At 31.1% G+C, this 25869-nt stretch overlaps 1 protein-coding gene across 2 annotated transcripts in view; it reads left to right on the forward strand.

Moving 5' to 3' along the window:
• Sobp (Sine oculis-binding protein) overlaps positions 1-24662 on the forward strand; it is a 65929-nt gene extending 41267 nt beyond the window's left edge. For both annotated transcript variants that reach the window (XM_075310022.1, XM_075310021.1), the window contains exons 3-4: positions 13227-13626; positions 21951-24662. In XM_075310022.1, the coding sequence (XP_075166137.1) occupies positions 13227-13626; positions 21951-23887 (2337 nt within the window). In that variant the 3' untranslated portion in view covers positions 23888-24662. The remainder of the gene's footprint in view (positions 1-13226; positions 13627-21950) is intronic.
• Positions 24663-25869: the final 1207 nt, after the last annotated feature.

The raw sequence follows: 25869 nt of genomic DNA on the forward strand, positions 1-25869 counted from the left end.
TGATAGATTTGGAGTCCTATGATGAAACAATAACGCTTGCAGATAAGAAGTCTATAAAAGCAGAAGGCATAGGATCTGTGATTATGAAAGTGAACGGTTCAGAAATTCGATTGAAGGATGTCATATACTGTCCGGAGTTGAACGGCAATTTCCTGTCTGTGAATAAAATGGTTGAAAATGGTTGTGTTGCTAAGTTCAATAAAAGCGGGTCGCAAATATTTTATGAAGGAAAAATAATTCTGGCTTCCAAAAGGATCAATAACTTATTTGAATTTGAGGGGAATCCTGTGAATAACAAGTTATTTGGAGTTATGCAAAATAATTTGTGGCACAAGAGGCTTGGACATTTAAACTATAATTCTTTAAAAGAAATGTGTTTCAAAGGAATGGTAAATGAAATGAATTTGGATTCAAATGACCATGATAAGTGCAAGATATGTATGATTGGAAAAATACATGCCCTTCCATTTCCGAAGAAATCGGAATCAAGATCAAGTGAACTTTTGGAATTAATCCACTCCGACGTATGCGGACCTATGAATGTAGAATCTTTGGGTGGATCCAAATATTTTGTTACGTTCATAGATGATAAATCCCGCAGAGTGTTCGTATACTTTATGAAAAGGAAAAATGAAGTGTTTGAAAAGTTCAAGATATTTAAGAGCATGGTGGAGTTACAAACTGGGCGGAAAATCAAAGTCTTAAGAAGTGATAACGGGGGAGAATACGTGAATGGAAAATTCAACCGCTATTTAGAAGATTGTGGTATACAACGCCAACTAACTGTCCCCTATACACCTCAACAAAACGGTGTAGCTGAGAGAGCGAACCGAACATTAGTTGAGATGGCTCGATGTTTATTAATTGAATCGCAACTTAATCAGAAGTTATGGGCAGAAGCAATTGCAACAGCAGTGTATTTAAGAAATCGGTGCCCATCGAAGAGTCTGAATGGGACCACTCCTTATGAGGAATGGACTGGTCGAACTCCCAGCATAGGACATTTACGAGTTTTTGGTTCATATGCTATTGAACTTGATAAGACAAAAAGGAAAAAATTTGAAAACAAAGGCAGGAGCATGATAATGGTGGGATACTCCCTAACATCAAAAGCTTACAGATTATATGACAGTGAATCAAAGAAAATTATTGAGCGACGTGATGTCATATTTAATGAACAATCCTTTCCAGGGGATAAAGGAGAAGAAAATGAGACCGAATTTTTAACATTCAATGATATTCCAGTTGAGAACACTGAAGAAAATCCATTTGCACAATGTCAAAATGTTGAAGGTAATTCAATTGAAAAAATAAATGACCCAGAGGAGGAAAACTCAAATGAAAATGATTCAACATCAGAAGGCGAAAATTTTTATGAAGCAGAAAATGTCGTAGAACTTCCATCAAATTCCATACCAAATTCGGAGGAAGCGAATGTACCAAAAATTGGTCCAGGTAGGCCTAGAATTATTCGGGAAGGCAAACCTGGCCGTCCCCGAAAGATAAAAAATTTACTTAATAATGTGGTGGAGCAGCAAGTTCCAAAAACATATAAAGAAGCATTATCAAGTAAATTTAGCTCAAAATGGAAAGAAGCTATGAAAAAGGAAATGTCGTCTTTGTGTGAAAAGAGAACGTGGTCATTGGAAGAGCTTCCACCTGGACAACGGCCGGTAAAGTGTAAATGGGTCTATACACTGAAGAAAAATAAAGACGGCCAAGTCGAGCGGTACAAGGCAAGATTAGTGGCGAAAGGGTGTAGTCAAAGATTTGGGATCGACTACAACGAAACCTTTGCTCCAGTTGTAAGGTACACAACAATAAGATTGCTATTAGCCTTGGCAGTAGAGCATGAAATGTTTTTACATCAGTTGGATGTAGTATCTGCTTACTTAAATGGAGATTTACATGATGAAATATATATGTGTCAACCAGAAGGGTTTGAAGATAAGAAAAATCCAAAGAAAGTGTTAAAGTTGCATAAATCAATATACGGATTAAAACAAGCTGGGCGAGAATGGAATGCAAAGCTTGATGAATATTTACGTAAAATTGGCTTCAAATCATGTGACAACGAACCGTGTTTGTACAAAATGGAACGAAATGGAAATGTAATCCTTATTGCTGTATATGTGGATGATCTCATCATAGGATGCAAAGACGAATCTGAAATAACAAGAATTAAATATGAATTGGGAACTATGATCGAAGTCACTGACAAAGGTTCGTTGAACTATTTCCTGGGTATGGAAATATATCGCGAAGGAGGTACTGGATCTATAGAATTGAGTCAGTCAAATTATATAAAAGAAATGCTAAAAGAATATGGAATGGAAAACTGTAAGTCGCTATCAGTACCATTAACACCTGGCTATCAAACCAAATGTGATGATGAGTGCAAGAAAGCAAATGTTTCTGAATACCAATCGTTAATTGGTTCACTACTGTATTTAGCATTGACGACTCGACCGGACATACTTCACTCAGTGACAAAGTTATCTCAGAGGAACACAGATCCACACGTAGAACATATGACGGCTGCAAAACAAATTCTTCGGTACTTGAAGGGAACCGCAAATCTTAAAATGCACTTCAGAAAAAGTAATGGCTCATTGATTGGCTTTGCAGACGCAGATTGGGCAGGATGTAGTACTGATCGCAAGTCGTATTCTGGTTCGATATTTTTCTTCGGTGATAATGCAATTTCTTGGGAGTCAAAGAAACAAAATATAACGGCCCTAAGTAGCACTGAAGCCGAATATGTGTCTTTTTCAAATGCATCTAAAGAAGCGATTTATTTGCAAAGATTATTACAAGAACTTGGTTTTGGAACGGATGAAAGTGTAATCATAAATGTTGACAACCAGGGCGCAATACAATTAGCTTACAATCCTGTTCACCACAAAAGGACGAAGCATATAGAAATTAAATATCACCATGTTCGAGACCTCGTTAAATCTGGGAAAATAAGACTCCAATATTGTCCAACAGAAGAAATGGTGGCTGATATATTCACAAAGAATTTGTCCAAAATCAAGCACCAAAAGTTTGTTAATTTGATCAATTTTATATAGTTTATAAATATAGAGAATATATATGTTGAGGTGGAGTGTTGGAAAACTACTTTACGAAACTACTTTGTTCCAAGAAAAATCAACATAAATATTCTATGAATAGTAGGTTTGAAATCATTTGTTCAAATTTGAGAATTTAGTTTTTATTCTTGATTGTCATTCTTCATTGTTTTTTTCCTTAACTTGAATTAAACGTTTTTTATACAAAGAAGCCCAACCGCTGTTTTTATCTTTAGAAATATCCTTTTATCATTAGCCTCTTTTCAATGAATATTAATTGTCAACAATTTATGAATGAACCCCAACCAAACCTTATTCTAAAAAGTAAGTAATATTAAGATATTCAAAATTAAAAAAAAAAAACTAAAATTGAATGTCTCATATGTATAAGTAATATATATGTACATGAACAAATTATATGATAAAGACATGTCCCCATGATGTCTGTCTATAGATAATTATTACATGTACATCTTAAGCATATCTATAAAAAATATACATATATTTTCTTTTAAATATTAAATATGTGTTCTTGAATATTATTAAATTTGGGTGGTGAATTTAATGCTTAACAAAAGCTATAATTTAGAATAGGGTGATGCAAAGTAGCATATCTAAAAACAAAAAAATATATAAATAATACATAATTTAGTTTAATATAGATAAATTAATTGAATTTAATTTAAATTAATTTGACACGTAATGCTACAAAGAAACCTTCAAAATCTCTAATAACAGACAATTGTATTTTGATATTGAAATTAATTAAAAATTCCTCTCTGGAAACTAAATGCCATCATCTATATAAGATATCTGAAGCTGTGGTTGAACATTGACCAAAAAACAAAAAACACTACCTTCAGGTGTTCCATGCTAAAGTATCATTCCTTTGACACTATACTACATAGAAAGGGGGGGAATGAAGAATGGTGTCGGTTAGTGCTGCTTGCTATGGAAGACATATGCACATACATAAATATTTGCACAATAGTGAATGTGAATCCGACTCCCAAGTGGTAAATTTAGCCGGTGTTTTGTGTGTAAGTGAGTACGAGAGTGAGTGAGTGTGTTTGTGTTGTTGTTCATTTCGGTATTTTTGTTGTTGCTGTTTGTGTCGTTTCATTTTTCTCTTGGTTTGCCAATAAGTTTTTGAAAATATCAAAAAGAAGCACAACAACAACAACAACAAACCAATAACAACATACTATGAATTTCCTTTTGGTTTTAAATAATCGTGTCGTATAGATCATATTTCCACCATATGCATTCCTTTAAATTCTGTTCCAAGTTTTATTTTTCGGATTTTTGTTTTTGTTTTTTAGGTTGTTGGATCATTTGTTGTTTGTACATACGATGGATTGAATGTTTGTTGTTATTCATTCACAGATATTTTTCAACTATAGCAATAGGTCATATAAATCGAGGCCATATATTTTAGGGGCCTGTGATAGATACATATATAAGAGGATATATTTCGAGAGCAATTAACAATCACGTACACGCAGAGAAGGAATATTATCACCCCAACATATTTAATTCACAGATATTTTTCAAACATATATGTCCATGGAGTGCAAGGAGGCCCTAACTACACTAAAAAAAACACTCACTACTAACTACACTAAAAAAAAACATCAGGATGAAAATTTTTGGTTAATTTTAGAAAATTTTAACTAAACAGTATTGCATACGCTGACATCATGCCAATATCACAAAAATAAGTAAATATTTTTCGACAAATTCCAGAAAATTGATTTGACATAATTAATTTTTTTCACTTGTTAAAGAAAATTTTGTAGTTTGAAGAAAAAAAATGGAGTTAAAAATTTCAAGAATATCTTTAGTGCACGCACAGAAAAAACATGTTTGGACATGGTTGCCGCATCCATTTAATGCTTATTTAGAGTATTTAATTATCGCGAAAACCATGTATTTTGTCTTTGTAAAAATAATTTTCGAGCGGAGAAAAATATATGTTGGCAATAAGCATTTAAATGGTTCTCAAATGCCGCAAACATGTTCTATTATTTAAATGATAGAATTTGAGACCATTATATGGTCAGGAAAATCATGTACCTGACCATTCAATTGTTTTTACTTTTTTGCAAAGAAAAAAGTATTTTTATAGTTTACGTATAGATATGTCTACAAGCATTACATGGCCATAAAGACCATGTACATTGTTTTCGTGACCATTTAATTTTTTAATTTTTTTGCAGCGACAAGAATTTTATAAAAACATTGAGCAGGTACACACGATCTTCATTTTGCGCGTCAGTCGTGTGTTGATTGTTTCTTGGAATGGACGGAGAATACGGAATTATTGTGTTTTGTGTTAATTTATTTATTCAGAAATGGCACGTGGTTTTATGTGAATACAAAAAAGGAAAGTGTAATTGAAACAAATGTACCTGGTTTTTGTTCTGCATTTTGACATATGGTATAATTTATTTTTATTTGCAGTTATATGATGTCTGTGTTTGTACATTTGATGGGCACGAAGTAAATATGGAATGATTTCTTATTGTTGAAATTGAACCAAACTAGAGTGTGTAAAAATATGTGAAGTTTGCTTGCACAACATTATAAATACAAATAAACAATGAATTAGTTTATAAATAAATAAAAACAAATAAATAAAATTGATTTTGTGTTTTCTTTTCTCAAGTGGCGTCCTTTTTTCGACGACGAAAAAAGTTTTTTCATAAAAATCAAAACATTTTAGGTTGTGACCATGTTCTTTTAACTAGAAGAAAAACATTTTTGACGAATAACATAACATTTTAGATCGTGACCATTGTCTTTTAATGGAAACAAAATTCTTTTTATCAATATAATAACATTTTAGATGAGGACAATTGTATTTTTCTTAGAACCATGTTCACTGAGCCAACATGGTTGCAGGTTAAAATGTTACATGGTCGCCGCAAAAATAGCTGCTATCATATTATTTTGCTCTTCGAATATGATTGTGGCAATCATGTTTCTTCTCTGCGTGTGCCATACGAAATTCATGATGGGCGCTCTGTAAATATATGAACTATTTTGTGAGAAGTACGAATTCAGTAAATATTTATGCTTCGTTTGCGTATAATTTTTCCCCCGTTTTTTATTTCATTTAACTAAGTTACGCAAAAAAATTATTAGAGTAAAGGAAACTTTCTCCAAACATAATAATTCCATGAAATAAAATAAAGTTAAATTGGCTTTAGTGAAATAGACGGTTCACTTGTTTTTGAGTGTAGCTATTTCGGTGGGGTAGCTCCCAAACAAAATATAGACAACCTCGCTCAAGTTTTCAATCTCCATTCTTGTCAGGCGTGAAAATTTCCGTTTTATTACCTATACCATAGACTTCTGCAATTTTCGTAATGAATAATACAAAAATCTTGGACAAAGAATTACTTGCACACATTTACAGTTTGATGGATAAATTGGATATTCAATAAGAGACACTCGCTCGTATAACAAAAATATTTCTGAAAATGTTCCCTCCTGTCATTTTATTTTTCATTGCAATGAAGAACTCTTTTTTTTACTTCTCCTTTCGTATGCGTCGCCGTCGTCTTCATCATGACTGGGCTGTTCATTTCTTGTTAATGGTAGCGTGTTTGTTCTTGTCAGTTTTTTTTTTGCATTCCTTAACACTCGGTATATATAATTGTGTATATTTGTTTGGTGCTGTCCCTATTACTATTGTTTGTTAGTGTTGTTGTTGTTGCCGTAGTTCATTTTATTCAATTCATTATAATAAGAATTTGATACACTTTGAGTAACATGAGAATTCGTTAAAAAATATTTTTTAAATTTTTTTTCTGAGTGCGTGTGAGAGTTGCATACATTTTGCATCGATGTGTGTGTGTGTATGTGAGAGTGAGTGATGAATGTGCTCTGACTGGGCAAAAAAAAAAAAATGATGAAAAATCAAAGTGACTTTTGGTATATGGACGCCACTTGGACGTCAACAAATGTTTTATGTGTCATTTGTAATTTTAAACATAGATAAGTACATGGGCCATTCCAGAATAAAATGTAAATGCATTAAATTACACTAAAATAAAATATATTAAATCAATTTATATTATAAATTGATATAACATTAAATAAAATAAATTCATTGATATTAAATGAAACTAAATTAAAGAAAGAGTGCATCTGATTTTTACTCTAGCAATGTGTTTACTGTATAATTTTTACTGAAAAATTTTGTGAACAGTCCCAATAATTGTCTTACAAGTTTATCTCTCATCTATCTCTCTAATTTTTTTATGAAATGTCATCAATAACAATGTCTATGACATGGCGGCTATAAACATTAAGAAAATCTGCATCTCTTTAGCTGTTATGGCACCAAAACAAAAACTAGTGCAGGGCCACAAATTTTGCCGATTTATCGGAAATTGGAAATGCCGATTTTAACTCCCTTCGCGAATCCAATAATTTTTGATTATTACACAAAACAAAAAGCCAGTAAAAAGTTTTTGAAAAAAAATCGGAAATAAAACGTGGAGACTCCACTTTGGCTTTTCCAGTTTTGTCATAATTCGTTCAAAGAATCATGCTTCTTCCACACTCCAGCAAATGTGCAACGTATTTTGCCATAGGTATATACTAAAAACACACTAAGGATATATGTTGTTTTAAATAAAAATGTCATAGTTTAGAAAATTCTATTTTTTTATATAAAAAAAATATTAATTTTTATGTTATTTGTTGGAATGCATATTTTTGTTTATTTAATTTCTTTTTTTACAAAATATTTTTGTTTTTAAGCAAAAAATGTTTTTTTATTTTAATGTTTTTTTTTATAGAAAACTGAATTCGTTGTTTTTTTTTTTTTATTTAAATTCATAGTTGCGAATATTAATTTTCTGTTTTTTATATATAATGAATACCTATGATTGCTTTTAACAAAAAATATATTTTATTTCAATATTATTTACATTGCCAATTTTTAAGTTTCAAGTGGCTATTACGACGATTGTTTTTCTGGAAAAAGATACGATTTTTCTTGAAATATTATTGGCAGCTATGATTTAGTATATTTACAGTAAATTCCTATAAATTTTCCATTAACTCTCTTTCACTAACTCTCAAATCGTAACTATCGTATTTTAATTATTTAGCTCATTTCTCTTTACCTTATCTCTGATCCTGCGTGGGGTGAAACTAATCTCTCATAGCGGCAAATATAATCTCTCATATATTCGAACTATCATTCCTTGCATCATAACTCTTCTCATTTCATACATTGACATCTATTGCTTTAGCCACCTCCTCCTCCTCTTGTAGGCTATTACAATCATATTTGTGGCTACATAAATTGTAAATCAAGTATTTATTTAAATTTAAGCTTAACAAAGATTAAATTACAATAGTCATAAATCTCACAACAAAATATTCTCATATTCCCATAGTTAGTTACTCTTATGGGTGATTTAATTTTGTTTTTGTAACTAGTGAGCTAAGTGTATTAAGTGTTACATACATACTCGTACATGCATGTGGAAGGTAATCCACATGTATTTAGCCTTAATCTCGTATTTATACTCTGTGTAGTGTTTTTTGGTGTATACTTGCATGTATCGCTACACACAACAAAATTAACAGTTTTGTTACTGCCGATAAAGCAATATTGCAGCATTCTCCCATGAAAACACCGTGTTTGGACATTATCGAGTGTTACTAATTTTAATTATGGTAAAAAGCAACATATAGCTCTAGAAACACTCAATTTTTTTAAAAGCAATATTTCCTAGACGAGAAATTTTTGAGAATTTTTTTAAAAATAAATTTTAAGGATAATAGAAAATTGTATGTAAAGCGTGATAAACAAAATTATGGGTAGATCGATATAAAACAAATTCGGGTAAATCGATAATATTGTGCCCAGGAAATTTTCGCTGGAAAAAGTAGAAATGTACCAATATTTTGCAATGAAATTTAATTTAAAAAATCAATTTAGAAACCTTTAGAAAATTTAAAATTACTATTCGCCAAAATATCTCCGATACGACCTATTGCAAATGTGTTAAACTGAAACTCTATCTCTGTATATTATCCTCAGTTGATATCATAGGAGATTTTTCAGCTGCATTTGAACAATGTATATCAATGCTAGTTGCCGAAGTTTTATTTTTCAACAAACATATCGTTTTAGTTAAAATATTTTACTCTAATTAATTGATTTGTGAAGGTCTTTTTTTTAAACGAAAACAACATTTTAGCATTAAATTTCAAATGAAATTGTTTGTATTACCCATGAGATCAAATTATTTTTATCGAACTAAATAATTTGAATTTTAACATATTGATAGAGGCTAACAAAAAGATTTGGTACCAAAGGTGTAAGCAGATGGCTGTTACCATGTGTGGCCAAAATTTTATGAAAGCAAAATGTGAACAATGAAAAATATTTCCTCAAAGAATGTTTGTTAAAAATAGCTAAACATTTACGTTTTCTTATAAATTTGTGTAAAACAAAATTCAAATTTATTCGACCCTTAAAATCATGCTAACTACAACTGAAAGTTCCAAATTCATACTCAACTTCAAGTATAAATTATGCAATGTTTCAATCAAAGTGTGTCTTTAAAATAAAGTCTTACAAGGCATCTGCTGTTCTAGCCAAAATTGTTTGTCATGTGTATCCTATTGGCCGGTATGCACATCTAACTAGATTTCCGCCACCCATAAGTAATGCATTGCTATGTTTGCTAACGAAAATTCCAGGAGGCGTAGTTATCGATTGTTTAAATTGTCCTCTCATAATAAATACATGGAATCACTGTGTTATCGACAGCCAATAGGATTTTTCGGAAAAGTTCCATACCGGATTTATGGGAGAAAATGTAAACAATTGATAAAATCGGTATCTCTTAAGGGTATCAGAAATTTCGCTAGAGCTGCATACCATACTTCGTAGACATGTTACAAAAAATCTAAGGACAAGTTCAATAATATTGTAGATATGTTTCCGATTTTTTGGACAAATTGTCCTTAGCCCAAAAGAATTTTCTTTTATGTAAATATCCCCATTTTGAAGATAGATATATTTTGATAAGTTTAACGAATTTTTGTCAAGGAAACAACATTGTATCAGAGTTTTGCGTCTTCTATGCTAAGCTAAACTCGAGTTAGTATTTTATTTCTATAGACAATTTTATCAATATTTTATTTCTTTAGAAAATTTTGTCAAAATTTTATTTCTTTAGAAAATTTTGTCAAAATTTTATTTCTATAGAAAATTTTGTCAAAATTTTATTTCTATAGAAAATTTTGTCAAAATTTTATTTCCATAGAAAATTTTATCAAAATTTTATTTTTTAAAGACAATTTTTTCAAAATTTTATTTTTTAAGCACAATTTTTTCAAAATTTTATTTCTATAGAAAATTTTGTTAAAATTTTATTTCTATAGAAAATTTTGTTAAAATTTTATTTCTATAGAAAATAAATAATATTTCTATAGAATATTTTGTCAAAATTTTATTTCTATAGAAAATTTCGTCAAAATTTTATTTCTATAGAAAATTTTGTCAAAATTTTATTTCTATACAAAGTTTTCTCGAAACTTTATTTATATAGAAAAATTTCCCAAAAATTTATTTCTATAAAAAATTTTCTCAAAATTTTATTTCTAAAGATTTTTTTTGTTTGTTTTGTTTTTATTGTAGGTTTGTACTTTAATCATATTTGTTTTTTGATCTCAGCTTAAATTTGGTCAAAATTTTATTTCTATAGAAAATTTTATCAAAAATTTATTTCCATAGAAAATTTTCTCAAAATTTTATTTTTATAGCAATTTTGGTCAAAATTTTATTTTTATAGAAAATTTTGTCAAAATTTTATTTCTATAGAACATTTGGTCAAAAGTTTATTCTTATAGAAAATTTTGCCAAAATTTTATTTCTTCTTCTTCTACCCGCACGTTGTTTCCAATAAAAATCGATTGCAAAACTGTATTATTGGCGTAAAAAAGGAATTTTCATTTTTTATGCGTCTTCTGTGCTAAACAAACCCTGCATTTGTATTTTATTTTTTTCCAGTATTTTTATGGGTAGCTTAAGCCGCTATTTTATTTCATTTAAAGCAAAAAGTTTGAATAACTATTATAGAACAAAAAACGATGTATAGCGTAAAAAACTATAAATAGTCATTAACGACTCATTGCGGAACATACTGTGAGGGTTTGGAAAAATGAAACAGCATTATCGGCATCAATATTTCTAGTTTGATTTTAAGATTAGCAACTATCTGACGAATCATACACAAGACTTATGTGCTATTTACCTCTACAGTGCATTTCCTTTTGTGTGCCGATAACGCCGTCTATATAAAATCCACCGTTATATAAAAAATATCTTGGAATTTTATTAATTAAGAAATAAAAAATTATTATTAAGAAATAAAAAAAAACTAGTTTTGTGGAAAATTAATTGTCATATTTATGTGGACCGCTGCAAAGCATCGTCATTATTTATGTTTTGTTTTGTATATCTGACACACTCGATTTAAATACCAATGTTTGTATTTGAATATCTCCATATATACAGTACATGAAATTAGGACAGGACTAATTTAAGCAATAAACGGAATATTGGAAATAGGCTCACATATACATCAAGTACTCTATAGTGCAGTATGCACTTGGAGATGATACAACGGCAGTCAACAGGAGCTGTCTACCGGAATTTAGCGAAATTACTGTTCCCCCATTAAAAATGCTTAGACATTTTTGATGTGGAAATTCTCGTTAGGACGATGTTATCGATTTTGCACGGTATACACTTGGAGATACAATGGCATTCAACAGAAGCTGCATATCGGGATTTAGCAAAATTACTGTTACCCTCATAAAAACGCTTAGGTATGTTTGCTGTGGAAATTCTCGTTAGGACGATGTTATCGACCGTGTACGGTATGCACATGAAGATACAATGGCATTCGACATGAGCTGCATACCGGGATTTAGCGAAATTACTGCTACCCCCATTAAAATGCTTGGGCTGTGGAAATTATCTTTAGAACGATATTATCGACTGTCCACATGTTCTTTTACAAAATACACGAGACACAAGTTCCCTGTTGAAATTTGTGGAATTAATTATGCACTGTTACCTGCTCTTGTACTTTTAAAATAATAAAATGTCTCGTTAACTATACCCTCTTATAAGTGCTCCTAGATTTTCCTACGCAAGTGTACTTCACACACTACGCAATGGCTGTGACCAACAACATTGATAAAATGTAAAAAGATCCTTTATATGTCATTCGATATCTTTAACAAAATAACAATTTCATGTTTGCTTGCACATATGAACGAGCCATCGATGGCATTCATATCAAAAACAAATGCACTGGTCAAAATTATAGCAGTTCATATTTCCAAAAAAAAGGAAAAAACTCGAAATATCAATTCTCACTACACAAAGTGGGCAGGATGACATATAAAACTTAAATCCAAATGGTTGTTCGTATGAAGTGAAGTACGTTTTGGCATTGGTACATCTCGGTGACAAACAGGGTGATATAATTTTTAATGCCACCGTGGTATGGCATATTCACTCCGGGGGTATGTGGAAACACTAACAGCCCACAACAATGTTGTGTGGTAGCGAAATAATTATATCCATGGTATGCATGTCTGGTGTAGTATGAACGAATGTTGTGCTGTATGTGTGTGAATTCACACCAGTCAGTTTCAGTCACTCGTTGGAATTCGAGTCCAGGCTAAAAGAATGAACATAAAGGGCATACAGTTCCGTATCATATTCGTTTCATATAAAACTTTTCATATGATCCCACATTTTGGTTGTCAGTGTCATCTTTCCTTTCGTTGGCATTCGGCAATAATGGTGATGATGTGTTCTGCAAATGAATGAAGCGCATGATTAAAGACTCTTCACATATGGAATTGCTGTGATGGAGAGGCGCACAACCAACCATTCAGTCAAGCAGTCAAGTTCAAAGATGTTGTGATGGTATATAAAACAACGATACCCTCTCGAAGTTTGCTATGAAAAATTCCCTCGCATAAAAGCAGATGTTTTTTTACTGTAATCCATACAATGTTTCTGAATAACTTTTTTAAAAAACCATCTTTGCAACTGGTTCTTCTTAAACAGAAAATATTTCCCGTCTTCTTTTACAGGAATTTGCTGAAAGTACAATGAATGAACTTCTGGGTTGGTATGGTTTTGATAGTGTCGATCGTTTGGATATCTCTGCCAAAACATCAAAACTTTTACAAACAGCTGGTCTCCTCAATACGCAGCAACATTTGGAGAGAAGGCGGAATCGTAGCAGTAGAGCCAATACTCTCATGCAAATCCATCAACAGCAAAATGAACATTTGCGTTCATCGCTTAGCAATACCGTCACCAACAATAATGCTAATTGTAATAACAACAGCCGCACCAATTACCGTGGTAATGAGAGTACAGCTTCCGATCATGATACACGTAGTTCTCGTGATGATGATTCAAAAAGTCCCAATTCAACTGGTATACTGGCAGTATCTGGTGCAACAAATGCGTTGGATGAAAAATTAGGTGAGTAAGAATTTAGTGTTGTATGAAATATAAAAAAAAAATTGGATAATTTTGTTAGCGAAAAAAATTTTGTCCGGTAGCGGTGTTATCGTTTGCTAACACACAGAAAAATATATCACCAACATTTCCCCAACTAAAATTTTAATACAATTTTCAAAAAAAACTTAACATTTTTGAAAAATCCAATCAAAATTTCTAATTGATTTAAACGAATTTTTTATTCAAAACTAAAATCAATCACAAAACTGTATTTCAACAATTGGGTTAGGTTAGGTTAGGTTGCAGCCCAATGTATCAGGCTCACTTAGACTATTCAGTCCATTGTGATACCACATTGGTGAACTTCTCTCTTATCACTGAGTCCTGCCCGATTCCATGTTAAGCTCAATGACAAGGGACCTCCTTTTTATAGCCGAGTCCGAACGGCGTTCCACATTGTAGTGAAACCACTTAGAGAAGTTTTGAAACCCTCAGAAATGTCACCAGCATTACTGAGGTGAGATAATCCACCGCTGAAAAACATTTTGGTGTTCGGTCGAAGCAGGAATCGAACCCACGACCTTGTGTATGCAAGGCGGGCATGCTAACCATTGAATCAATAAATTTTGTAATTGCCATTGGTGATTAATACTAACATTTCTGTGATTGAAGAAATTTCAATTAAAAATTAATCGGATTAATTAATTTCGTGACTAAAGTCAAAATTTTTTCTGTTTAATTGCTTGAATTTTGAAATTCTAGAAGAAATGTGTCGATAACACAGTTATCCGATTTTTTGTTATTGGGAGAAAAAATTGGTAAAAATTGTAACAACTAATTTGATATAGTTAGATCTCAAAATTTACTCCTTTAGATCTAAGCAGATATATGAAGATATAGAATTAATTATTTAACACTTTAGATCTAGGTCAATATTGACATTTGATCAGATCTAATTATATCTCTTTTACTTTGGGAAGCTTTATGTATTTTAAAACATATTGGGAACTGTGTTATCCAGCGCCACGACAAATATTACCTCAACTATGAGGTACATATTGGATTTGTGTGAAACTACTGCCGTAGTCACGGTATGCATCTATAGTTTTTTTTTACCGATAATGATACCTCACAGAATTTTCGGTAGCAAAAATAGCCATAAATTTTTTACGTGCCGAGATCTAAATGTGAAAAAATATCACAATTTTTTTATGCTCTAGCGGACCTTTTTTATAAAGGCCATTAAAACAACAAACAGCTTCTCTGAAATCCGTGGATACCGGCCTTCGATTTTTTCGCTACCTATACGAAATGAATTACTATATATGAAAATTTCATGGGGTTTTGTTATCGATTGCTTCCATAAGAAAAACACAAGAAAACTTCGTTATTGGAAAGTTTGACTGCATACCGGCCTTAACAAAAATTTGGCTATCTATAAGAAATGCATAGCGAAATTTTGTGAGGACGATTATCGATGACTGCATACTGGCGTTAGCGAAATTTTGCAATCCATAAGAAATGCCTAGCTATGTACTTCTACTAGCGAAATTTTCGTGACGACGACATTATCGACAGTTTACATTTTCTCCGTAAGAAACACTTACTTATATTTTTAATAGAACTGTATACCGGACTCAAAGCACGGAATGCATTGGTATTTGTGCCATCGAAAATTTCTCTACGGAGATGTTATCGATTGTTTTTATTTATGCCACGAAAACACTCTTTTCGTGGCATATATATCCTAAGAAAAACTCCGTGAGGGTTGTTATCGATTGTTTCCGTTTTGCTCCCATAAGAAATATACTATAAAACTGCGTTATCGGCACATAACAATAATTTTCGTTTGACTGCATACCGTCCTTAACGAAAATGTTTCTATATAAGCAATGCATAGCTACTTTCACTATGGAGGATTTGTTATCGACAGCTTACATTTTCTCCCCTAAGAAACACTGCAAGACTCACAAGACTAACATGCAGAAATTTAAGAATTTTTAATAGAACTGCATAGCGGACTCAAAGCCCAGAATGCATTGGTACTTGCGCTACCGAAAATTTCATTTGAACGATGTTATCGACTGATTTTATTTTATGCCACGAAAACGAAACGAAATCACTATAGACGCATTTCAAGTTTATGAGACCAATCCCTAACGTTTGCTAGTGGCACATACCGTCTTTTATAATTAACGAAATATTCGGTACCCACACTGAAAAAAGCATGCCCGGTTACAAAGATTTTGTGTTTTTTTGGTATTATTCCGAGCCAAAGAAGCGGAGAATACCAGTAAGGATACTTTTAAGACACAATTCTCTTTTAAATTTGGGTTTTGTGTACTTGCTTCTAGGAAGCAAATTTTAATTTTTTGCTTTTTCAGCTTTTTTACTTTATATGCCATCAAAGTCCTTTAAAAACGATTTAACGACAGCTTTATTTTCCAAATTAAGACTCGACTTATAGCAGAAAATATGCTATGTTTTAAGTAAAAAACATCTTTAAAATGAAGTGTTGAAAAACATGACCTACATTTGAACGATTTTTTGCTTTGTAGTCAAGATGCAAAAAGACAACAAATTTAAAGGCAATTTCATTAAATTTAAAGAATTTTTCTGAATTATTAAAGTCAAGTTGGCCTTAGCCCAAACATTTTTTCTTTCATGTTATGATAACCATTTTTGAGTCAAATCACTTAATTATAATAAGGACAATACGACTTCATTGAAAAGTTTATCGACTTTTGGACAAGGAAAAAAGCTTTATATTAGAGAAATGCGTCTTCTATGCTAAGCAAAATTTGCATTCGTACATGAAATCTTTGACCTCACGACAAAATTTTTTACAGTGCATAAGAAATGCATTGACTATCCTAAAATTTAGGTTGCATAATCTTTCATATCAGGTCAATATTTGCCTCAGCGGAGAATGCGAGCCTTACTTATACCACCTACGGTATATTCCTCTATGCAAAAATCCTTATAGATTGTAATTGTATACAATATGCCAAAATCTTTGAAAAATTATAATGAATAGTTTTGCCATGCATCCTGCACAAGTATGTAAATGTATAACATTTCACCTCATACTATAGGAGTCGATAATACGTTTGTGGTGAAATAATCGACAACTCTAGCAAAGAATTCCATTGGTAGCCCAAAAGTGATGCCACCACCGTCATCCAATCCTCTAAAACGTACACACACGCTCACTCTAGTTTCTTTGACGAAACTAGGAGTTATGACCTAAAGATGAGCCGCTGGAGCATTTATGCTATACTATCTTCAGTCCTCATTCATCTCTACGAGATGAAGTTTCAGAAGCCTGTTGTATGGGTGGGGGGAGGGCAGGTTAACATCAGTATATTGTAAGCATATCATAAGATTTAAAACACAATTTGTCTTACACTCTGTGTGATAAATACCTCTTAGTCCTCTTTCAAATTATATTTGGTCATGTGGTAAACTATGGTGCTTTGAGAAAAACTGCATGCAGGTTTTTATTTTCATACAATCTCAAATAACATTCATTAGACACTCCATACATACATACCATTGGTTGGGTGAGGAGAATAAATTTAATTAATAATGGAACTCTTCTTAATCGCAATTAAAATCTTTGTAGATATTATGGAAAGACGTTTTTATTAGTATCAAACGAATTAAAAAGATATGGGAACTGTATATGAGATGTAACAATAGTGTACCCTTAATCTTTTATGATTCGAAAATTGTTTGAATTCTTATAATTCGAAATTCTTGATAACTCAATCGAAACGGCTGATGTGACGGTGGTTGAAAATTTTGATGATTCTATGGTTCCTCCAGATAAATCTTCACCATTTTAAGGCTGTCCCGATGAAAGGGGACATAGATGGGGTTCTTATTCAAGAACCATATGTATATAAGAGCAAGATCTATGAATTAAGAGCTCCGGTTTTCAAATCTTTTGCAGTATACTGGCAGAAATGTAAATCAAGCATGACAAAATTTCCTATAGAAATAATGTTTCTATAGAAATTTTGAAAAAAAAAAATTTCTATAGACATAAATTTTGAGAAAATTTTATATAGAAATAAAATTTTGACAAAATTTTCTATTGAAATAAAACTTTGACAAAATTTTCTATTGAAATAAAATTTTGTCAAAAATTTTCTATAGAAATAAAATTTGGATAAAATTGTCTATAGAAATAAAATTTTGACAAAATTTTCTATAGAAATAAAATTTTGATAAAATTTTCTATCGGAATAAAATTTTGACAAAATTTTCTATAGAAATAAAATTTTGACAAAATTTTCTATAGATATAAAATTTTGGCAAAATTTTCTATAGTAACAAAAATCTAACAAAACTTTCTATAGTAATAAAATTTTAACAAAATTTTCTATAGAAATATTTCTATAGAAATAAAATGTTTACAAAATTTACTATAGAAACAAAATTTCCCATAGAAAAAAAATTTTTAGAAAATTTTCTATAGAAATAAAAATTTCCTATAGATATAAAATTTTTGAATCTATATGAATGAAATATAGAAATGAAATTTTGACAAAATTTCCATAAAATAAAATGTTGACAAAATTTTCTATAGGTTAGGTTAGGTTAGGTTATGTGGCAGCCCGATGTATCAGGCTCACTTAGACTATTCAGTCCATTGTGATACCACAGTGGTGAACTTCTCTCTTATCACTGAGTGCTGCCCGATTCCATGTTAAGCTCAATGACAAGGGACCTCCTTTTTATAGCCGAGTCCGAACGGCGTTCCACATTCCAGTGAAACCACTTAGAGAAGCTTTGAAACCCTCAGAAATGTCACCAGCATTACTGAGGTGGGATAATCCACCGCTGAAAAACTTTTTGGTGTTCGGTCGTAGCAGGAATCGAACCCACGACCTTGTGTATGCAAGGCGGGCATGCTAACCATTGCACCACGGTGGCTCCCAAAATTTTCTATAGAAATAAAGTTTTGAGAAAATTTCCTATAGAAATACAATTTTGAGAAAATTTTCTATAGAAATAAAAAATTTTAGAAAATTTCCTATAGAAATACAATTTTGAGAAAATTTTCTATAGAAATAACATTTTGAGAATATTTCACATAGAAATAAAAAAAAAACTATAGAATTTTTTTCCATAGAAATAAAATTTTGATAAAATTTTCTATAGAAATAAATTTTGACAAAATTTTCTATAGAGATAAAATTTTGACAAAATTTTCTATAGAGATAACATTTTGACAAAATTTTCTATAGATATAAAATTTTGACAAAATTTTCTATAGATATAAAATTTTGACAAAATTTTCTATAGATATAAAATTTTGGCAAAATTTTCTATAGAAATAAAATTTTGATAAAATTTTCTATAGAAATAAAATTTTGACAAAATTTTCTATAGAGATAAAATCTTGACAAAATTTTCTATAGGAATTAAATATTGACAAAATTTTCTATAGAAATTAAATTTTGACAAAATTTTGACAAAATTTTCTACAGAAATAAAATTTTGAGAAAATTTTCTATAGAAATAACATTTTGAGAATATTTCACATAGAAATAAAAAAAAACTATAGAATTTTTTTCCATTGAAAAAATTTTGACAAAATTTTCTATAGAAATAAAATTTTGATAAAATTTTCTATAGTAATAAAATTTTGAAAAAATTTTCTATAGATATAAAATTTTTGGCAAAATTTTCTATAGGAATTAAATTTTGACAAAATTTTCGATAGAAATTAAATTTTGACAAAATTTTCTATAGAAATAAAATTTTGACAAAATTTTCTATAGATATAAAATTTTGGCAAAATTTTCTATAGAAATAAAATTTTGACAAAATTTTCTATTGAAATAAAATTTTTGTAGATTATTTTTTGCGATATGGACCAATGTGATTGGCGATCGGCTATATATAACTATAGACCGAATCGGATGAATTTTGCTCCTCCAAGACGCTGCGGAGGTCAAATCTGGGGACCGGTTTATATGGGGCTATATATAATTATGAACCGATATGGACCAATTTTTGCATGGTTGTTAGAGACCATATACTAACACCACGTACCAAATTTCAAACGGATCAGATGAATTTTGCTTCTCCAAGAGGCTCCGGAGGTCAAATCTGGGGATCGGTTTATATGGGAGCTATATATAATTATGGACCGATATGGACCAATTTTTGCATGGTTGTTAGAGACACCATGTACCAAATTTCAACCGGATCGGATGAATTTTGCTCCTCCAAGAGGATCCGCAAGCCAAATCCGACCCCCGTGTTTATATGGGGGCTATACGTAAAAGTGGTCCGATATGGCCCATTTGCAATACCATCCAACCTACATCAATAACAACAACTTATGCCAAGTTTCAAGTCGATAGCAATATGAACGAAACAATCGTTCGGAAGTTAGCGTGATTTCAACAGACGGGCGGACGGACATGCTTAGATCGACTCAGAATTTCACCACGACCCAGAATAACATATATATACTTTATGAGGTCTTAGAACAATATTTCGATGTGTTACAAACGGAATGACAAAGTTAATATACCGCCCATCCTATGGTGGAGGGTATAAAAAGATGTGGGAAAATGTAACAATAGTGTACCGTAATCTTTTATGATTCGAAAATTGTTTGAATTGTTATAATTCGAAATTCTTGATAACTCAATCGAAACGTCTGATGTGACGGTGGTTGAAAATTTTGATGATTCTATGGTTCCTCCAGATAAATCTTCACCATTGTAAGGCTGTCCCGCTGAAAGGGGACATAGATGTGGTTCTTATTCAAGGTTTCAAATTTTTGCAGTATACTGGCAGGGATGTATATCAAGCATGACAAAATTTCCTATAGAAATAATTTTTCTATAAAAATTTTTGACAACATTTTCTATAGAAATAAAATTTTGAGAAAATTTTAAATAGAAATAAAATTTTGACAAAATTTTCTATTGAAATAAAATTTTGACAAAAATTTTCTATAGAAATAAAATTAAAAAAAATAGAAATAAAATTTTGACAAAATTATCTATAGAAATAAATTTTTGAGAAAATTTTCTATAGTAATAAAAATTTAACGACATTTTCTATAGAAATAACATTTTGAGAATATTTCCTATAGAAATAAAAAAACTGTAGAATGTTTTTTTGTATAGAAATAAAATTTTGATAAAATAAAAAAAATAAAAGTTTGACAAAATATTCTATAGAAATAAAATTTTGACGAAAATTTCCTATAGAAAAAAAATTTGAGAAAATTTTCTATAGAAATAAAATTCGAGGATATTTTCTATAGAAATAAAATTTTGACAAAATTCTCTATAGAAATAAATTTTTGAGAAAATTTTCTATAGTAATACAAATTTAACTACATTTTCTATAGAAATAACATTTTGAGAATATTTCCTATAGAAATAAAAAAACTGTAGAATTTTTTTTTGTATAGGAATAAAATTTTGACAAAATAAAAAAAAAAAATAAAAGTCTGACAAAATATTCTATAGAAATAAAATTTTGACGAAAATTTCCTATAGAAATAAAAATTTGAGAAAATTTTCTATAGAAATAAAATTCGAGGATATTTTCTATAGAAATAAAATTTTGACAAAATTTTTACACCCAAAAAATTGACGCTAAAAGGCGGAATCAGAATATATTATATTGCAAATGCTGAAATAAACTTTTAAATTAAATAATAAAACATTTTATTGGAATAAAATAATTTTAATCGTTCTAACCACAAAAATGTGATTTCAAAATAATATTTTTTTTTTAATTTGGTAGATTTTTGGTACAATTTTCTTCAAATTTTGGTAAATTATTTTTGGCGAGTGGCAAGCGTGGATGTGATGCAATCAGCTTATCCTCATTCCTTCTTAAGGCTCTGGAGAGGCCGATAGATATTTATCTTAGAACTAGCATACCATAATGGACGGACTTGCACTTTAACCTAACCTAACCACTAATAATCTTTATGGCGTTCGAGCGAAATGGGATTGTATACAAAGCGGGAGGGTTAATCATTAAACGGCGATGGCTCCCTAAATTTACATTAAGCTAAAAGAACTTCCATGAAAGTGAAAAAAAAACAAATGACACAAGTTCAAATCTCCACTGGGGTGAAATTTTAAATTTTATTTATATTTATTACTTTTTTATCGAACTTCATAGGAAGTGGATAAGAATGGGATCCATGCATCCATGGATGTACTTGAAAAGTTTTTGGAACAACTTATCAGGTCTTATCAGGTCACCCTCGAAACCTAATCTAACCTAAGCTCAATATAATATATCGTATCTCATATCATAAATCTAACCTCTCTCCTTTCTCCTTCCGCCCTTAGATTTTCAAAATTGCTGCTGGTGTCGGCGACCCGTTCCGGAAAATGCTCCTGAATTTCTAACAACATCTGATGGTCCACGCTATTGTTCTGAATCATGCTTCACACAAAGTCGTAGGGCATCATTTAAAAAAGCCAAAACTTGTGATTGGTGCAAACATATACGGCATGCTGTAAGCTATGTGGATTTTCATGATGGAGCCTCACAGCTACAATTTTGTTCGGACAAATGTCTCAATCAATATAAAATGCAAATATTTTGCAAAGAAACCCAAGCTCATTTGGATATGAATCCCCATTTGAAAGAACAGGGTTTGGATGCGGCCAATAATGGGGCTAATTTGATAACGCCAGATTTATGGCTAAAGAATTGCCGTAGTAGATCAGCCTCACCAGAATCGACGGTATCCACTTCACCGGGACCAAATTGTGCTACTACCAATGTTAGTGAAAGATCTTCGGCTAGATCTAATACTCCAATGAGTCCACCTAAACTGGCTTCAGCAACACCGGTATCGAATAACTCTCTTCACTCGGCGAATGTGCCACCCTACAAACCCATAATCTCAGTGGCGCCCGTTTCGAAATTAATGTCGAAAAGTCCGGGTATAATAGCATCACGTCAATCGCCCAAACATAATCGTAAAAAGCGACCCATCAAAGCAACTTGTACTGCCGAAATCCCAAGTAATCGGTCCGAAGTGAAAACAAACTGCTCGGCAACGGGTCAAGTTGGGGGAAAAGCGAAGCCCACATTGATTGGGGGTCCGCACAATGAAACTAATCGCCCCAATATGAATCAAACTGGTACTCCCTCCTTAACACAATTTGCAGCATCGTGTGTACAAGATTTGCATATGAATGTGCCCCCCTTGTCGCCAATGTTAGAAAATCCCGCCTCGCATCCATCGACACCACACAATTTGCCAAACACCACCAATACAGGACGTCCCACATTTTTTGCTACTCCGCCTAATATTGCCGGGCCACCTCCTCCTCCGCCTGGGCAACCATCTGCTGGATTTGTACCAAGACCGCCTTTTATGCACAATCATCCAGCGTTGCCAAGATTTTTTGGAAATTTCTCAAGTTTTCCTCAGCCTCCTAATGCAGCTATGATACCACCCGACCTAATGGGATTAAATGCCTCCCTACCACCGGTAACTGTAATGGTACCATATCCAGTAATTATACCATTACCCATTCCTATACCAGTGCCCCTGCCAGTGGTTGATTTTTACAAGGCCCATTTGAATCCAGAAGAACGTAAAAAATTCGAAGAATCTCGAAATATTAAAAAAGAGAATGAAACACAGCCAAATGGTACAAACTCAGAAGAACCGCTCGATTTTACAAAAACCAAGGAGCGTATGGTGAATGTGGCAGCAGTGAGCAATGAAGCAACTCACCACGTTGAAGATGTAGAGGAAGTGGAAGAATTTACCACAAAAGAAGAGGAAACGGAAACATCTCGTACCACAACTTCTGCATCACCAGTGAATGAAGCTCCCTCTACACCCACAACAACCAGTCACGCATGTATCATTAATACAGACGAAGCTGCTGCCACCACACACATGGTTACCGACGAAAACAATGATGAAAACTCAAATAATCGAAGGCTAACAACGACGAACTGCAACAATGCAAATGACGAAGCGAACGAGGACAATCACGAACGCTTACCCAAATTGAAAATAACACGGCTACAAACCAAACGCCTTATACAAACCAAAGAATCCGAATGCTCAAGACCATTGCGAAAACGTAAACGAATTATCGACTGTGATTTTCAAAAAATCGCTGCCGCCAACAGTAGATCAGAAATGAATGCTGATGATGAAATGGACGCTAACGAGCAGCATCGAACATCATCGACTGAAATAGAATTGAACAACAAAGGCCAAACCACTACTACTACTAATAATAATAATAAATGAAATGAGTTTCGAATCAAGTGTAATATAAATTCAATCTAAAGAAATGAAAAGCACTAAGTGCTTAAAAAAATTAAGAGTATTACAATAGCAACTACCAGCGAATAAACGACGCAAAGCAGAAACAAATTCAGAGGAAACAAAATATGATATGATATAAATATGTGTGGTATTTTGAATTTTTCTGTTTTAATTTTCTTTTTTAATATATAAAAATATCTAAGTGTAATAGAAGCTAGATTTGATTAACCCCTATCAAAATGGACCGTTAAGACATCCCAATAAAAAAGAAACCTTAAGAAGTATGTTTGAATTCATTACGTTTTCTAAAATTATACATAGATTGTGAAAACTTGTTGAATTCAAACATTTTTCAAAGGGTTATATATAAAAGGACATTTCCTACAATTTCGTTACAACTTTCAGGTTGTTATAAAATATTTGTCCCTCAGTAAACTAGAGAGACTAATTGTGATATAAACCTTCACCAAAAGTGCAAAGTACAGATTGCTGTTGACAGGAAGAATTCTGAAGTAATAAAAATTTAAATTAACAATTTCTGGTAGAACAACCAACCAATTTCTAGTAAAACAACCAATAACAATCCTTTCACCATGGTGGATCAACTTCAATAGAAATATAATTTTAAAATATTTTTCATAAAAATTTTCTACAGAAAAAATTACAAAATTTTCTATAAAAATAAAATTTTGACCAAATTTTATACAGAAAAAAATTACAAAATTTTCTACAAAAATAAAATTTTATTTTCTAACAACCAGCCAATTTCTAGTAAACAACCAATAACAATCCTTTCACCATGGAGGATCAACTTAAGTTAGTGTACATATTTGCAACACCCAGAAGGAGGCGAGATAGACACATGATGTCTTTGGAAATATTCCTCAGTGCCGCCCCACAGTTGGTAGAATTCTACTAACAGTGGAAGATTTTTTACTGTTTGGTAGATTGGTAAAAATCTTGATGTTTTGGTTGATTTTGCAAAATATTCCTCCCAACTAAGAGGTACTTCTCAAATTTCCTCTAGAAAGAAAATTTTGACAAAATTTCCTCGAGAAATAGTATTAAAAATTTTCTACAGAAAAAATTACAAAATTTTCTACAAAAATAAAATTTTGACCAAATTTTCTATAGAAATAAAATTTTGACGAAATTTTCTATATAAATAAAATTTTGACGAAATTTTCTATAGAAAATAAAATTTTGACGAAATTTTCGATTGAAAATAAAATTTTGACAAAAGTTTCTATGGAACAAGATTTTAACAAAACTTTCAATAGAAATAAAATTGTGATAAACCTTTTTATAAAAATTTTCTACAGAAAAATATTGACAAAAATTTCTATAAAAATAAAATTTTGACGAAATTTTCTACAGAAAAAATAAAAAATTTTCTATAGAAATAAAATTTTGAAAAAATTTCCTGTAGAAAATAAAATATTGACGAAATTTTCTATTGAAAATAAAATTTTCACGAAATTTTCTATAGAAACTAAAATTTTGACAAAATTTTCTATGGAACAAAATTTTAACAAAACTTTCAATAGAAATAAAATTTTGACAAAACTTTTTATAAAAATTTTCTACAGAGAAAAAATTGAAAAAATTTTCTATAAAAATAAAATGTTGACGAAATTTTCTACAGAAAAAAATATAACATTTTCTATAGAAATAAGATTTTGACAAAATTTTCTATAGAAAATAAAATTTTGACAAAATTTTAACAAAACTTTCAAGAGAAATAAAATTTTAAAATACTTTTCATAAACATTTTCTACAGGAAAAAATTGAAAAAATTTTCTATAAAAATAAAATTTTGATGAAATTTTCTACAGAAAAAATATTCTATAGAAAATAAAATTTTGATGAAATTTTCTATAGAAAATAAAATTCTGACGAAATTTTCTACAGAAAAAACATTTACAAAAATTTCTATAACAATAAAATGTTGACGAAATTTTCAA

This window comes from Haematobia irritans, chromosome 5 (genome assembly GCF_050003625.1).
Source record: "Haematobia irritans isolate KBUSLIRL chromosome 5, ASM5000362v1, whole genome shotgun sequence".
Taxonomy (NCBI): domain Eukaryota; kingdom Metazoa; phylum Arthropoda; class Insecta; order Diptera; family Muscidae; genus Haematobia; species Haematobia irritans.